Source organism: Ambystoma mexicanum, chromosome 6p, assembly GCF_040938575.1.
Source record: "Ambystoma mexicanum isolate Mex_15411 chromosome 6p, UKY_AmexF1_1, whole genome shotgun sequence".
NCBI classification, from domain to species: Eukaryota; Metazoa; Chordata; class Amphibia; order Caudata; family Ambystomatidae; genus Ambystoma; species Ambystoma mexicanum.
Genome location: NC_090935.1, coordinates 573,209,356 through 573,224,911, shown reverse-complemented (window position 1 = coordinate 573,224,911; position 15,556 = coordinate 573,209,356). Strand labels below are relative to the sequence as shown.

Genomic DNA, 15,556 nt, shown 5'->3' with positions numbered 1-15,556 from the left:
CCGGAGGTTTTTCTTTGAGTATATCCTCCACAAAATCCGAATCTGGTAAGGCCTCTTGAGTGGCGATCTGAAAATGGTCAGCCACCTTCTTCAAGATGGCGTTGGACGCCATCTGGTCGTCCACTGGGAGGCTTGCCGAGCCAGAGTGGAGGGGGGGGATCTATGCACAGGACATCAGGGTCCTGGGTGGGAGTAGGGGACGTCCAGGGTTGAGCATCAACCTGACGGCTGTCTTCCAAATTGTCCATAAGACCTGTCTGATCATCCACATTTTAGTTTTCCAGAAAGGCGCCATCTTCATCCTGATCATAAGTGTCCATAACATCATCATCTGTGAGGACACAAGTAAACTCCTCAGGTGGATCTTCCAAGGTCCTTTGAAACTTCTTGGGAGCAAGGGTCTCAGAATAAGAGACACATTTTTCTAATCCGTCCATACATCCCTCAAATTTCTCCCTGGTCCATGAGGATGAACCAGAGGGGTGCAGGGGAGAAAAGGGTTCATCATCTTTCCCGGGACGTCGAGATTTTTCCTCTTATGTGCCCGACAAAGGCACAGGAATCTCAGTATAGTCCTGGTGGGGTTCGGTGCGCTGTGGCGTGTCCTTCGACACGTCTCTAGGCCGTTCTTTGTGCTTCACCGCCTCCTTCGAGCGCTCCTTCAGTCTAACTGCCGAAGTAATCCTTGCGATGTTCTCGGCAATGGTCAGAATCCGGGTGGTCTACGGTCTGAACAGGAGGCTGAGCGGTGGATTCAATGCCATTGGGTGAACCGGAGGCTGAGCAGTGGATTTCGCCACCACCCGGGCCTTAAGCGGCATCTGTGCGTCCTCCTGGAGTGCCGTGCCTCGACGTCCGCGTGGCTGTTAGCGCCCTTTACTTTGGATTGGCAAGTAGCAGGTCACGACTGCGATTGCGGGGAAGGCTGACTATCATGCCGATCAGAGGATCCTGTCGAAGATTTCGGCGGTTCCTTTGGCGCTTTGGTACGCTTCGACAGTGCCACTGAAGCAAAACCTTGGGTTGTGTGTATGGCGTTATGATAGTGTGCGCCCCTATCGCCACAGTATTTTCCCCATAGCGTGACTCGCGTCAGGCCTGGTGGGGTCGGGGACAATACAACAATCCGCCATTAGGTCAATGGCTTCCGACACGGAGGACTGGTCATCGCTAGTTCCCCCATCACTTTCAGAGGTTGCAACACCAGGGGAAGAACATTCGGCCTGTGACATGCCATAGGCCGCCCACCGCTTCAAGCGGTGCTCCTTAAGCGTCTTAGAGCACAGGAGTCTACAGGCCGCGCAACGCGCTTCGTTGTGGTCGAGTGGAAGCCAATTGTTGCACCGAGCGTGCTAGTCTTTCCAAGGATATTTGGCCCTGCACGGGGGCCAAAATCTAAATGGCGTCTTTTCCATATTGAAAGACAATTACAGCGATGACAAAACCCAAGGAGCAGAAAGGGTGAAAGAGGAAAGGCATACTTGTAAAGAATATGCCCACCCCGATCCCACTCTCCCTACTGTTTCGGCCGGCCAGAAGGCCCGGCCGCGTGGTCGGCAGCGCCACCGGGACCAACAGGCGTTGAAAGTCTGCAGCAGTCTTCAGTGTTTCACAGGATTTAACAGTCAAAGTGACTTAACGGGAATAACGACAAAGTTGTTAATAAGGACAATAACGCTATCTCTATGCAGATTAACAAGCATCAGAACTGCAGCTACTAACTGAGGCGTGGCGGATGGAGAGACTGCGTCCCTACCTGGTTGGTAAGGATGCGTGGAAGAGGACAGAGGACCGAAGGCTGGAAGAGGCTAAGGCTCCTGACGTGGAAAAATGCTGAAGACGGTCCAGCAGGTACACCCAGCCGGGCTCCCAGAAGTGTTGGGGTGCCTTGTACGGCAACACGTAGGAGACAGCACAGAAGAATCATCGGAACGAGGTGAGAGACCGGGAGCCCATACAGAAGGTACGGGCGGCCTGGAAATCTCAAGGGCACAACAGAAGCCAATGTAAAGGGGTCTGGGACACGAGAGAGAGAAACACAGAAACAGGGGTCTGGGGACACGAGAAACCAGTGTGAAGGGGTCAAGGACCAGAGAAAGAGAAACCAATGTCTGGGACCCAAGGATAAGAAAGCATAATGACAGGATTAAGGACCCCCTGAAGGAGAGACAGTATTCCTGGCAGGGGAGTGTACCAGGGTTACTGTGAAGAAGCATTCAAGGACACCAAACCGTGCATGAGGACAAGGTTCTCCAACAAGCCCTCTTCTTCGTCGCAGTACCTGGTAAGTTTGAATACCAGGTCTGGTCAAGTGAGTCACTGGAGGGGCTCAACAGGGGAGCGAGAAAGGCCAGGGGACGGAAGCCAGTCCCCCTAATTTGTGGAACTGTAAAAATAACCATTAGAAAGGCCAGGGGAAGGGAGACATTGCCCCTAATTGTGAACTGTGTTTGTCCAGAAGAAGGGAGCCATTCTTCTGGACTCAGAAGAGACTGATCCAGTTTTGTTAATTTGTAAGTATAAGGGTTAGAGGTAGGATTTGGACACAGGACTCTGGACTTTTTAGTTACGAGCATTCTGACGGCGCCTTAGCTTTTGTTAAGGCAGGGAAACGAGTTAGGGATAGTTAGGTGTCCTTTCTTTTGGTATAAAAGTTCAAAAGCATGCCACCTGTGTGTCGGTCTCCTCCTTCTACACCCTTACAATAACTTCTAAGTGTGTAAGTGTTTTCCTTGAACCAAGGTATGCTCGGGTGTCTTTGTACACAACTACAGTCCTCCTCCCTCCTTAGACTAAACCTGGCTGCTCGTCCACTCTACCAATCCCTTGGGTAGTTCAGGCTGATCCCAAGAGGTGTGACCTTGTTCATCCAAGGTGGGCTTTCCCCAAGTCCTGTCACAGACAGTGACACTTGCACAATCCCCTAACAATTTGCCAAACATTTGAATCTACATCCATTTGTGTGTGCCTGCGATACAGGATTGAGGCTGGCCTCCACTCTTTGGGAGGGAGTCAAATGTTTAAAAATTACACAAGCTGTAATTGCAGAGTTAGGTTCACACCCTGCTCTGTAAATTTGTATACCTGTGGAGATATGGAGTCATTCGCCAATCTACCACCATGAACTGCTCCTGTGCACCTGGAAGAAGACTACAATGCAGCAAATGCTTGCTGGGAGCTTAGTTACTAGACGCGTGATCCTCCTGAAGATGAATCTCTGCTTCTTCATGCCCACAGGGCCATTTTGGCGATCTGTTCTCACTTGATCAAGAGAAGTGTAGTGTTTTGCTCCCCTAAAGGGAATGGTCGTGTGTTGCACCATTCCAGAAGTGAAAGTACTGTTTTTTTGCAGAAACCGGACAGTGTCGTTTCTGATAACCAAAGGTGCACGCGTCATGGGTGCAATAGTCAGGCTAGGAAATGCAGCTGTCCTTCCACCTAGGGAATATTTATTTTCCCATCCTCCAGTGCCAGGTGTAATCGGAGAATCTACAGACCTGTCCCAAAGGATCAGTATTGTGTTAACTTACAACTGCTGCTGTGGTTTGGACCACCAAGCTCAGTGTTGCTTCGATGGCGGTCCTTCCAACCCAGTACATATCATTGGTCCAATCCTTCCACTGACAGGGACTCTACCTAAAGTTCATGTTGTCAAGAACCCCTTCCTGACACCAGTATAAAACATTATGTTGGAAATGACTCGAGCAACCCTGTTCATGGATCTTTTATTTGCACGCCAGCAACCTTGATGCCATCTTGGGGTCTTCTGACACATTCTGCACCTGGTCTTGTTCTTCACTTTCTGGGGGCTCTGTCTGCTGCAGCATTGTCGCCTTCTGAATTCTTCATTCAAATCTGCAATTGTCCTTTATGGGCATCTGCTTGGTTGATTTATGGGCTAGATCTCATCTTGTTGGGTCTTTTGTCAGCATCTGGCCAAAAATTGCCTCCAGTACAGCTGCCTTCGTAATTATTAACCGTTTTACCCTCTAACCGGATGCTGCATATGTCTTTGTCCCATTTCTGACTATGAGCAGACGTTTAAAATTGAACTATCCTAAAGTATCTAAATGCCTCACCTGTAAACAAAATATTGAATACTTGCATGAGTTGTTGTTTTGTGCCTTTGGGGGTAACCTTATTATTTTTAAAGCTCCATTTCTGATTTTGAGTACTTACATTTATAATGTAGATATGTTTTTATGAACATGTTTATATAAAGAGTGTATTTTCAGTAGTGTACTTTGCGAACATTCATTTGGGTGCTTATGTGAGAGTAAACTGTACCTTTACTACTGACCCTCTTCACTCCTAGGAGTAACTCTTTAATTGCTCTGCCAGTTACCACCGAGAGTTAGGAATAACTTTAGGGAAACCCTGCATACCACCAAAGCATTAATCACCCCAAGCCCTCACCGGAGGACTTTTGGAAAATCTCCCTAAATGCAGGGCTGTTAAAATACGCATTTCACCTCTGACCTTAACCACAAATACCAAAATATTAAAATTCAGTAAGTACTGAATGTAAAGTTTTTTTAATGGACATTGCACTTGCACAGAAGTTCAAATCCTTGCAGCATCACTATAATTATACAATGGGTTTTATACGTTTCCAAAATAAAAGGGCAAATATTAGGAAACATACCAATTTACTTACCCATAGGAGAATGTACGTGTTGCTTTCCACCTGGACATTAAAGCCGCAAAGAGTCCCATAACTAAAGCTGAGCAGTCAAAAAGCATATGGAATCCATCAGAAATAAGGCCAAGGCTATTGGTCCACACACCATAGAAGAGCTCAACAAAAGTGAACGACTAAAACAGGAAAGAGTTGAAGATTAATGAAGATTAGGCAACAAGTAGTAGTAAAACATTCAGATTTTACTAACTTGAAATGCAAAACATGTTTAAGTACATGGAAGCAACCCCTAGTATGTGAAGGTGAATAAGAACATGTAACTTAATTACAAACCTAGTTCATCACTTGCATCTTCCTTATATACCCAAATATAGGCATTCCTTATATACCCAGTTAAGCTTATGACCATACTCTGAGAAAGGGTATAAAATGGATAAAGAAAACTTGCAAAACTGTCAGAAAGAGGTCTTGTATATAGGACAGTTGATTTCTCACAAAGGGAGGAAAGTGATACCCTAGAGAGCAGAAGCAATTATGAAGACTTCAGAACCTAAAACACTGAGTGAAATGCAAACATTTTTAGACCTTTGTAACTATTGTAGGGCCTGGGTTTTTGATTACAGTATATATATTCGACCACTTTTAAAAGGACAGAAGCACAAGTGGACAATAGTAAAATAAGGTGGACAGATGAGATGAATTAAAAAAAGCAATCAGTACAGCCCCGGCGTTGGGAATTTCAAATCATGAAGAATTTTATTTATTTTCTCTTTCAAATGGGGAGGTTATGACAGCAGTCCTTACGAAAAAAACTACTACTACTCCAACCCAAGTGAGAGCCTTCCTAGGTCTCACAGGTCACTATAGGAACTTCACTGAGAACTATGGGACCATAGCCTCTCCCTTGAATGTGGTCTCCTCACCCAAATTCCCCAAGAAGGTCAGGTGGAATGAGGAGTGCACCAAGGCATTTGAAGGATTAAGAAAGACCCTTGTCAAGCTGCAGTCTTAAGAGCTCCTGACTACAACCAATCCTTTATTGTACATACAGATGCTTCCAATACAGGTATAGATGCAGCTCTAAGTCAGCTAGATGAGAAAGGCAGGGAACACCCAATCTGCTTCATCAGTAGGAAACTGAAGGACCCTGAAACAAGGTGGGCAACCATAGAAAATGAATGTTTTGCCATTGTGTGGTCTTTGAAGAGCTTTAGACCATACTTGTATGGATCTACTTTTGTAATTCAAACAGACCACCAACCTTTGAGCTGGTTAACACAGATGAAGGGGGAAAATCCTCAATTGTTAAGATGATCTATCAGCCTTCAGGGGTTTGATATTACCATAGAACACAGGTCAGAGTGTAAGCACCAAAATGCTGATGGTCTCTCCAGAAAGTATGACCAACTGGAGTAAGGCGATTCATCGAGAGGTGGAATAAATCCTCTTGTCCCTTAGTATGGGGGGGACAAGTGTTAGGGAGAACTTTCCGAAATGTGCCAATTCCTCTCTACCTTAGAGACCCCCAGCACTTTTGCTGGACTCGAAGACTTTAATTTCTTACCTGGAGAGAGCGGCATTTTTCCCACTTTCTCATGTATTTTCATGTGATTTAAACTGTGTTTCTTTTGGTTGTGGAGTCTGACAAACTCCATAGGGATCATCTTTTTACATTGCGACACACAGGACCTTCAGTGCAGTGGCACAGGGAAGTCTTCAGATTTCCCAAAGGTTTAAATACCTTCTCTTGGATAAACTACTGTTTCCAAGAGCAGTAAAGTGAAATTGACTTTACTTACATTGTAACTTTCTAGACCCAGCACACACTATTTTACAATAGGGTGCTGGAGGGGTTACTTAGTATCCTCTTTGTCTATTTTCGCATGCAACATTTCTATAATACCCTTTCTACAATTAATGGCTGGTGGCAGTGGTTTACTTTTAACTACCATTGGGAGATTTTACCGCGGGCTGCGTTCACAGCTACAGTAAAGCACCCATGGGTGCCCATTTTGTGAAAATGGCCCCAGTCTTCTTTTCTCGCCATTTCTTTGTGGAAAGGTCCTTCTTGAGATTTACTCTGTGCGCCAAATCAAGTTTGGTCCCTTTGTTCGTTTTGTCTTTGGCAGGATTCACGAGCGTAGCCCGCCTCGGGCTCCAGTATGCCTGGCGGGGGAAGGAAGTGAGGGAGGTGCCCAAAACTCCCTGTGCTTAATCCCCTTGGTTACAGGAATGCACCCAAAGGTGATTGGCCGGCTGGCTGTCCAGCAAGGACAGCCACCCTGCTGTGTGATTGACAGCTAGGCTGGAATGAATGGGAGAAACTTGCATAAAAGGTGAGGCTTTTTGGCTTGGAAGGCAGAGTCGACCACTGGACAAAGGAATCTGCAGAAGAACTTGGAAGAGACGCCTGCTGCAACTCCTGGACCGTTGGTTTGCCCGGTAAAGCCCTGCTGCTGTGATGAAGCTCCGAATTCGCCTCTACTAGAGAAGCCCTGAAAGGACGACTTCTCCCCTTGAGTTGGTGGGACCAATCATCTCCAAAGTGAATTCATCTGGACATCATCTCGGAGCTGGCTGTGCTTCCTTGCTGCTGCAGGAACCGAAGCGCCAGGGAGAGGGACACCAGATTCGGAGTGCATCACTTTTAAATCAGACCTGAGCTGCTGGAAGATCCTTTGGGGTCCTAGGAAGTAGGACTGACCAAGCCGGAGTCACCTCAACAGATTGCTGGACCCCAGACACGAGGAATGTCCAAAGTGGTATCTGAGAGTCCGCGGTGGTGCTATTTGCTGTGATGTGAGGAGCTTAAACCGCAAAGTGCCGTTGAACAGAAATTTGTCTTTTTCTGTCGCTGACCGCCCGCTGTGTCACAGGAATCCTCAGAAGTCCTCCCTCTTGTCCCCACGACTGAGGCACAGGGACAACAGGATCTGCAGAGTCACACAGGAACAGAAGCAGCTGGAATTATTTCTTCTAACAAAGGTACTGTTCAGTCTAAGAGAACGTACCTCTTGTGTAGCCTTACTTGATCTCAGTAGAGACTTGTCTTGGTTGCTTCTGTAGAGTTGCTCACAGCTTCTTTACTTCACAAACCTAACCAGCTTGTGGCCCTACATTGATTCTACTTTTTTTACAACTACTTCTAAAACTTTGTGCAAGACTTTTATTCACCTACAAGGAGTGCTTCAGCTCACCTAGACTCTTGCCCAATTGACTTTGGCTGGCCTGGCTCTCTGTATGACTCTTCTTTCTTCTGACATTGTGGTTCTACCTTTCCATCCAGGAGGGGTTAACATACTTTGCATTGGGGGGTTCAAAAGTACTTACCTGCTTAAGAATAATTGTGTGATCTCTTGTTTTATTCTACAACCCTTTTCTTTTACATGCTTCTAAGTATTGCTCTAAATGCAACAGTGATATATTAATGTCCACAGTGTCCTAGCTATTTAAGTCACCCGAGGGTGTAGGAAGTGTGTGTGCCATCCCAAAAGGGTATTTGCTGATTTAGAGAAACTAAGAGTGTATATTTGTGTGTTGCTATTATATTGCCTCATCTGAAGAAGGCTTATTCAAACTGACTTTTAAATAAATTAGTAATGATTTAATCAAGAAACATTGTGTGCAAGTGTGTATTTGAATACTTGTCACTTTGAATCTCTGTGTAACTCCCCTACTGCTCACATTGACCCCTCTTGAGATAAGCCTGACTGCTCAACCACACTACCAACCTGTGTAGTACAGACTTATACCAAAGGTTGGGTTCTTATTGCCAGGAGGTCAAAGTTATTGTAGTGCACACTAAGGGTACTACTCCAAATATTGCCTAACATTTATGGACCTGTATGTGGCTGGCATTACTTTAATAGAGTGAGGAAGTTAGCCACACATCTGACTGCATCCTGGTAGTAGCTATTGCACAACATTCATCTTGAGAAATAACCCTTAACTCTTCAAATATTTTAAACATCTGTAAATTTAGCTGCATCTTCTTCAAACGTTGTGAGGCAGACAGTGCTGGCCAATGCATTTTGGACCATCAGGGCAATGTCTAGCCAAAAGATGTGTCGGGTAAACCACACTGAATGGCATCAAATAATTCCAAATAGGAATTCCTAGGAATAGGTCACGCTACGCTTAAGGCAGATATCCATGCCAATTATATTAACATAGTACGTCTGTATTACTGAGAAGGTATATGAAATACAAAGGAATATTGTCTCAGAGATAACATTCCTTTGGATTTCATAACCTCCAGAATGACTGGAGAGCATGCAAATGTCAGCGATGTGTGGCTTTATTAAGCTGGATTTTCAAAATCAGTCATGTGAACTGATTCTGAGAGGCCACCCTATTCTGATGAACGCGGACACAGACCAATGTCTAGCCAAACTCTAAACGGGTTATGTGACCGAGCAGCAAGGCTTAAACTTCGGAGGGTGCGAGAGTAGTGAAGGTTTCAGGTAAGTGTTAGGAAAGATTTATCTTTTAGTTAACTTTCCCTCCATATTCTATGGACCCCCAAATGAAGTGAAACCTTCAGCTGCACTACACTGGCCCTTTGCTCATTTGTTATGGGAAAACCATTTAGTCCTTCAGACTCTCAGTACTGGGAAACTAGGTTTCCTTTTTTTTTCTTTTGACTTGTTATCTATTTTTCATACTGCACAAGGCATCATTCAATACAGTGCAATGGGGATACTTTTTATCACCCTAAACTCGCACCAAATAGATTTTTGGTTACTTTTAAATGTGCCTAAAGCTGGTACCAGCAATTACATTTTGACCATTTGTGCTATATTTATAGTTAGCTCATTCACGTTTACTGTGTTTGGCTAATAATTGTGACTAGTTTCCTAAAATGGGTGTGCCACGAGAATTATAAATTTTTCTTTGGCCATTTTGTTGTTTGGCCTTCTTCCTGCCTTCTCAGCTCAAAAATTCAATTTTATAGTGCCATGCATTTGCCCAGAAAGCTGCCGTTTTCGTGGGCTAGTGCATGCCATGTGTGTATGGGCTTAGGAAGTGGGCTGGGGCCGCCTGGTCTCAATCCATATACTGGTGCCAGAATGTCTAGTGTGCATGCATGAGTCAGCCCCAGAGTGGTCCCTGATTGGACCACTGCTGGTGTACATGTGTGGGGAAGATCTTTCTATCTTTCTATTGGAGGGCTGAGTTTGATCACTCACCTGAATTTTGGATAAGAAATGTTTTGCAGCCATTCCAGAAGATCAGAAGAGGAGCGAAGTATCCTGTGTAACTGTGCAGATGACAGAACACCCGAGGAAGAATCGTGAAGAGGCCTGACAATTATTCCTGCTTCTATCCGGGTGAAGCCCTGCTGGACCACCCGATCTCAGAAGACCCTTGCTAGTACTTTGACCCTTTGGACTAATGGGACCAACCAGTCACAACACCTTTTCACGATCCTGCAGCCGAGGCCCTTCGGAAGTGTCAGTGGACCACCCGATGGACTGAACAGCTCTGTTTTGGGTAACCATTCTAGAAGCGTTGCTGTTCTGCATTTTGGCCTGTAACTTCGGCGGTCTCCAACTAATCCTACAAGTCTCCTTCCTGCAAGTTTCAGTGCCCCAGCATCGACAGGTCCTGTTCTGGAAGGTTTCCTTTGTTTGCAACTGGTGAGACACCTGCTGTAGCCCGTGTGCAGTGACTTGTCGCTGGAATCGGCTTTACCCCGTCTGCTAGAGTCCTAAAGAGTCCTGCATCAGTACCTGATGCATTTCTTCGTTGGAAAGGGTTGCACTCCGCTCCTGGACCCAACTGGAAACTTGCTTGCACCTGCAGCTCCTGGGCATCTTCTACTGGATCCAAGGGTGGGAAAACCTACCTTCAGCGAAGCCATTCAACCTGTGAAGACCTTGGGAAAAATCCTAGTAAGGGCAGTAGTAGTCGCAATACTTACCGGTGCCCCCATGTCCTCCATTATAATGTTTGTGAATAACTTTGTTTTATTCTTCCATTCCTTTTTAAACGTTTGTTGAAAAAGATGCTGTAGAAGCTATGAAAAGTCATTTACACACCTCTAAATCCCTTTGAACATTGTTTGTAACACCCACAGGAACATTTCCTAACTTTGTCCTAAGTTTAAAGGTACTTTGTGAACCTCTGGGCACAAGGTCCCATTCAACTTCTGGTTGGACTTATAAAGTTGGGGCTTCTATTCCTGTGCACTGTTAATACAATTGCTTAACTAGTTAACTTTCCTTTCGGGTATATGGTGAACTGTATACATTGCAATAAATAACTGTTACTTTATATATGTTTTGTAGAGGAGCAGGTGGATGCATTTTCCCTAGCTCCCGCCCCCTCACTGCCATCATATTGGAACAGTAGGAGACAAGCTCTATCTGAGACTACCATGTGTTGTCCCTAAACCATATCGAGTGCATGAGGTGCGATATGCACTCAGGCAACCATACCAAATACACCCTCGTACTGAAAGAGTGGAAGAATGTCAGCACGTAACACTGGACATCATGGAGTGCGGAGTGAAATCCGACGAGGGCAGAGAGAAGTCATGAAGAAGATATATGAGGACATACTGACTGAACGATATGAAAATATTTAAAAGTGACGATGTAACTGAAGCAATAAGAGAAACAAGTTTGAAACGATAAAGTAATCATGAACATAAAAGAAGATAAAGTAATTTACTGACCAATAAGTGTAAATACGCAGTAACGCAAGGTAGAAAAGACGCATAGAAGCTTGCTATAGTGGAATATATAACGTGGCAAGGACGGTCATTATTGTAAAATGGATGCCTGCTCCTGTAAATATTCAATTCAACTGCCTTAGAAGCCGATCAGGGTTGGAGAGTCAGGAGACGTTGGAAGAACAGCTTTGTGTGCAAAACAAAGAGAAGTCTATGTTGGCCTGGGATCAAGAAGGCTATTCTTGAGGAATAGCGTCAACGCACAAAGGGAATGGACATGAGACATATTTCTCTAAGATTGAAGAAGAAGAAAACATCTGCAAGAGCCAAGTATTGTACAATTAAAAGTGTATAAAGTCTATACAAGGTAGAGTGAGCAAGTCTCTAGCGGGCAAGAGGAGCAATGACACCCAGTATAATTAAATCAAATAGCAGTAAATAAGAGGCCAAAATGGACAAATTTGCGGTCACTTCATACGTGATTCATAAGTCAAAAACAAGGGCTAGTCATTAAGCTTCAGATGAAGATAGTGATGTGCTTACAGCCCCTTGAATGTCCCAGAACAGAGAGTAGGCTACAAGATCAACTACAGATGTCAGACTTTGGCTTCTGGTTGGACTGATGAGAGATGGACTATCGGGAAAGTGGGGAGTAATCTGACGTGACTCAAGCACCTGGGTTTCATTTTGCTTACGTGCTGCTAATGATGTGAAAGTCCAAGGTTGAGTGAGCATGCCAACCAATCAGAGGGTCTATGGGGCAACGTGGTATACAATGTTGCATAGACCAATCCTCGGTTTCATTTTCTTAAGTGCTGCTAATGATCCGAAAGTCCAAGGTTGGGTGAGCATGCCAACCAATCAGAGGGTCTCTGGGGCAATGTGCTATACAATGTTGCATAGACCAATCCGCTGCCATTTTCTTGGCAATAGGTTTTGTAGTGTGCCACGCAGGATGACATCATATATGACGCATATTGGGGCATATAACCTCTGTATAATCAAGTTTGTGTATGTGCGAGCATCAGTCCATTGTTCGCCAGTTCGCCCTGCTTTATTGAACTGAGAATAAAGTTGTATTTTGCCAGCTTTATAGTGCAGACCTACCATGGAGCGCGGACCAGGGGCTTTGGGCGGCAGTACAAAGGATGGGGTTCTCAGGAGTGACGGAGAGGGGGTGCGTCTCTGTGGGATCTCTATTTGAAGGAGGTAAGGTCCAGCCGTTTGAGGAATGGAGGCAGTGGTATGGGATTCACAGGGGGCAATTTCTGGCCTATGGGACAATGGTGGCACACTTGGCGAAATTATGGGTAGACATTCCGGAAGATCCAGCAACGGTCCCACTAATGCAAGTACTGCTATCCCAGGAGAGGGAGAGGGCCAGGGTGTCACGCACCTATCATTCAATAGGAGATTGTTCCCGGCGGAAGATTTGACAGTGAGGCAAAGTGATGCAGGGGAACAGATCTCGAAGCTGATTGGGCGAAGATGTGGGAGCAGATCCGTAAGACCTCAAGGAATGCTAGATTCCAGTTGATACAATATAATGTTTTGCATAGAGTATATGGAACACCCGTGAAACAACATGCAATGAATGACTCCATAAGCGCAGACTGCCCAAGATGTGGGACGGGCAGGGATCTGGCACATGTTGTGGGATTGTGTGGTGATCAGGGACTACTGGCATGCAGTGGTAGTAAAAATAAACGGGCTACTGGGCTCTAGTTTTGAGTGCAATCCAAGAGTGTGTCTATGGGGACTATTGCCAGGTGGGAAACGCTACAAAGCACAGAGACGATTGGCCCAGTTTATGCTAGTACTGGCCAAAAGAAGGGTAGCCATAGCATGGAAAAAGCCCCAAGGGCCATTCTTGAGACAGTGGATGGAAGATATCCATAGAAGGGGGCTGGCAGAATGGTACGTCCTGAAGAGTACCCGGGACCCCGGACTGGAGGAAGGGGTGGAGGTGGATTGGAGCCCACTGTTAAATGGAGCTGTGTTCTTCACCAGATTTGAAAACTCCACGAGGGTGAAAAAGGGGGTTTTGGGCAAAGGGGAGGTATCGGAAGGGAGGAAGGAGGGAGGTACAACGTTAATTCGAGGGGACATATGTGAAGGTGGAGGGAAAGGAACTTTAACCCACATTATTGTGTCTCTGGCAAACCTGGAACCTACAGCACGAGTAGATAGTGTTGAATATCTGTTTAGGACTGTTGCAGACTTTCACCAAGGGATTAGGTGCGAGCGGCCGGCCTTGTGGAAGGGGTCGGGGTGGAAAACAGTATACAGTTGTCAATGCTATATGAGGTGATTGCCTAAGATACATTCTATGCCTGTTTGCTTTAAAGTAGTATTTTGACATATTTTCTGAGTCTGTCCGGTTATTTGGTCTAGGATCTTTATTGGTAATTCCATCTAGCACAAGAGACGCTTCAAGGTGCTACAGCACATTTTGTTAACTGTGCGAATTGTTCAGGTCTAATTGGCCAAGGCCCAGATCCAGATCATCAGACTTTTGGCTGCTTCCGCCATTAGTCAGAAGACATCAGAGCTTGCTGTGGAGAATGGCGCGTCACAAAACACATTTGAGAAAATATGGTTGACTGGTCCTTACTGTCTGCTCCCTGCAGGTGCCCCGCAGACTGAGGACAAACTGGTCGGTTGAGGACTCAAGCTGAGCCACAGATGTAAGTAGAACATTGAAAATGGCAAAAATAGGGGGCGGGAGTGTGGTGTAAATAAAATGTGTAAAGGTAACATGATTTTTTTGGCATTATAAAGATAAGTAGATACCTCGATTCCAAGTTCCAAGGGGATGGAAGGGTAGACACTAAAAAGACTCCAAATAGGGGTCTTAAGGATGCCTGAGGCAAGACCAACAAGAAGAGTGTATCGAAATCCAAGATAGAGTAAAAAAATTAGATTAAATACATTTACTAAAGGTAATAAAAGAAAGGCCTATGCAGGAAAATTTATTAAAGCGCACTTGTGTATGGGGTTATAATATGTCAGTATAAAAACTTTTGTTGCATTTAGATTAATAGATATAAAACATTAGTAAGAAATTAAAGTGATCATTAGATTTTTTAATCAAAGGATTAATGTCAATCAGGAGGATACAAATCAAAGGAAACTAATAAATAAAGAAGAGATTCTTAAAATATCAATGATAAAACAATGAAATACTAAACATTGATAGCAAGTTTAAATGATGGAGCAAAAAGAACATTGTTGCATAGATTTTAAAAGTGGTTAAAATATTTGGATTTTCTGATAATAAGCAGCGATTGATGGTGCCCAAATTGATCAGTGCAGTATATTTGATAAGATAAAGAGAAGAATAAAAGGGTGGATAAGTATATACATTCGTGATGACTTGTAATCATGGAGGACACTCCTCGTCTACACTTATGTAGAATATTGCCAAAATATACAGCAAAGATAAGGAAGCATCATTCGGAATGGCTTTGAGGCACGACTAATAAGACATACATGCCGTGGCCTCAAGAGGGTTTAGTGTTGTTAGGAAGAATTCTCATAAATGTGCTAATTGCTTTCACCTTAGAGACCCCTAGCAACTTTGCTGGATTTTGAGCCTTTTTTCCCCACTCTCTCCTGTATTTTAATGTGCGTTTTACTCTTGTGTTCTTTGATTGTGGAGTTTTAGACAACTCCATAGGCATCATCTTTTCATTTGTGTCACACAGCACCCTCAGTGCATTGACACAGGGGAAGCCTTTTCGGCTGTACCAAGGTTTAAATACCTTCTCTGGGATAAAGTACTGTTTCCCAGAGAAAGTAAAGAGAAATTGACTTTACTAGTCTTTTCAAATTCCTAGACTCAGCACACACTACCTTACAATAGAGTGCTGGAGGGGTTACCTAGTATTCCCTATGTCTAGAAACTCATAAAGCAGTCAAATGCTACCCTTTCCTCTCGAAAAGGCTGGTGCCAGTGGTTTTACAATGAACTACCATGATTTTCCCCGACCGAAAACACTGGCAGCGTTAAATCGCGGGAGCCATGTTTTTCAAGATGGCATCTGAGCCCCCTTTGTTTAAACGTGTCCCGGTCGTCTTTTTTCACCATTTCTTTTAGGAAAGGTTCTTCTAGGTTTGGCCCCTTTGTTCCTATGCCTTTGCAGGCCTCAGGTCTGAAGACCACCTCTGGCGACCGGTTGTCTGGGGTGGGCAGGAAGTAAGGGAGGTGCCCGAAACTCCCTGTGCTTAGTCTCCTAGGA

The 15,556-nt window shown here is 44.8% G+C and overlaps 1 protein-coding gene across 1 annotated transcript in view; it reads right to left on the bottom strand.

The window, feature by feature from the left end:
* The window catches only part of SLC30A5 (solute carrier family 30 member 5), a 738,926-nt gene that overhangs the window by 353,287 nt on the left and 370,083 nt on the right, over window positions 1–15,556 (bottom strand). Inside the window, exon 11 of the mRNA XM_069627390.1 lies at window positions 4,658–4,815. Coding sequence (XP_069483491.1) covers window positions 4,658–4,815 — 158 coding nt within the window. The remainder of the gene's footprint in view (window positions 1–4,657; window positions 4,816–15,556) is intronic.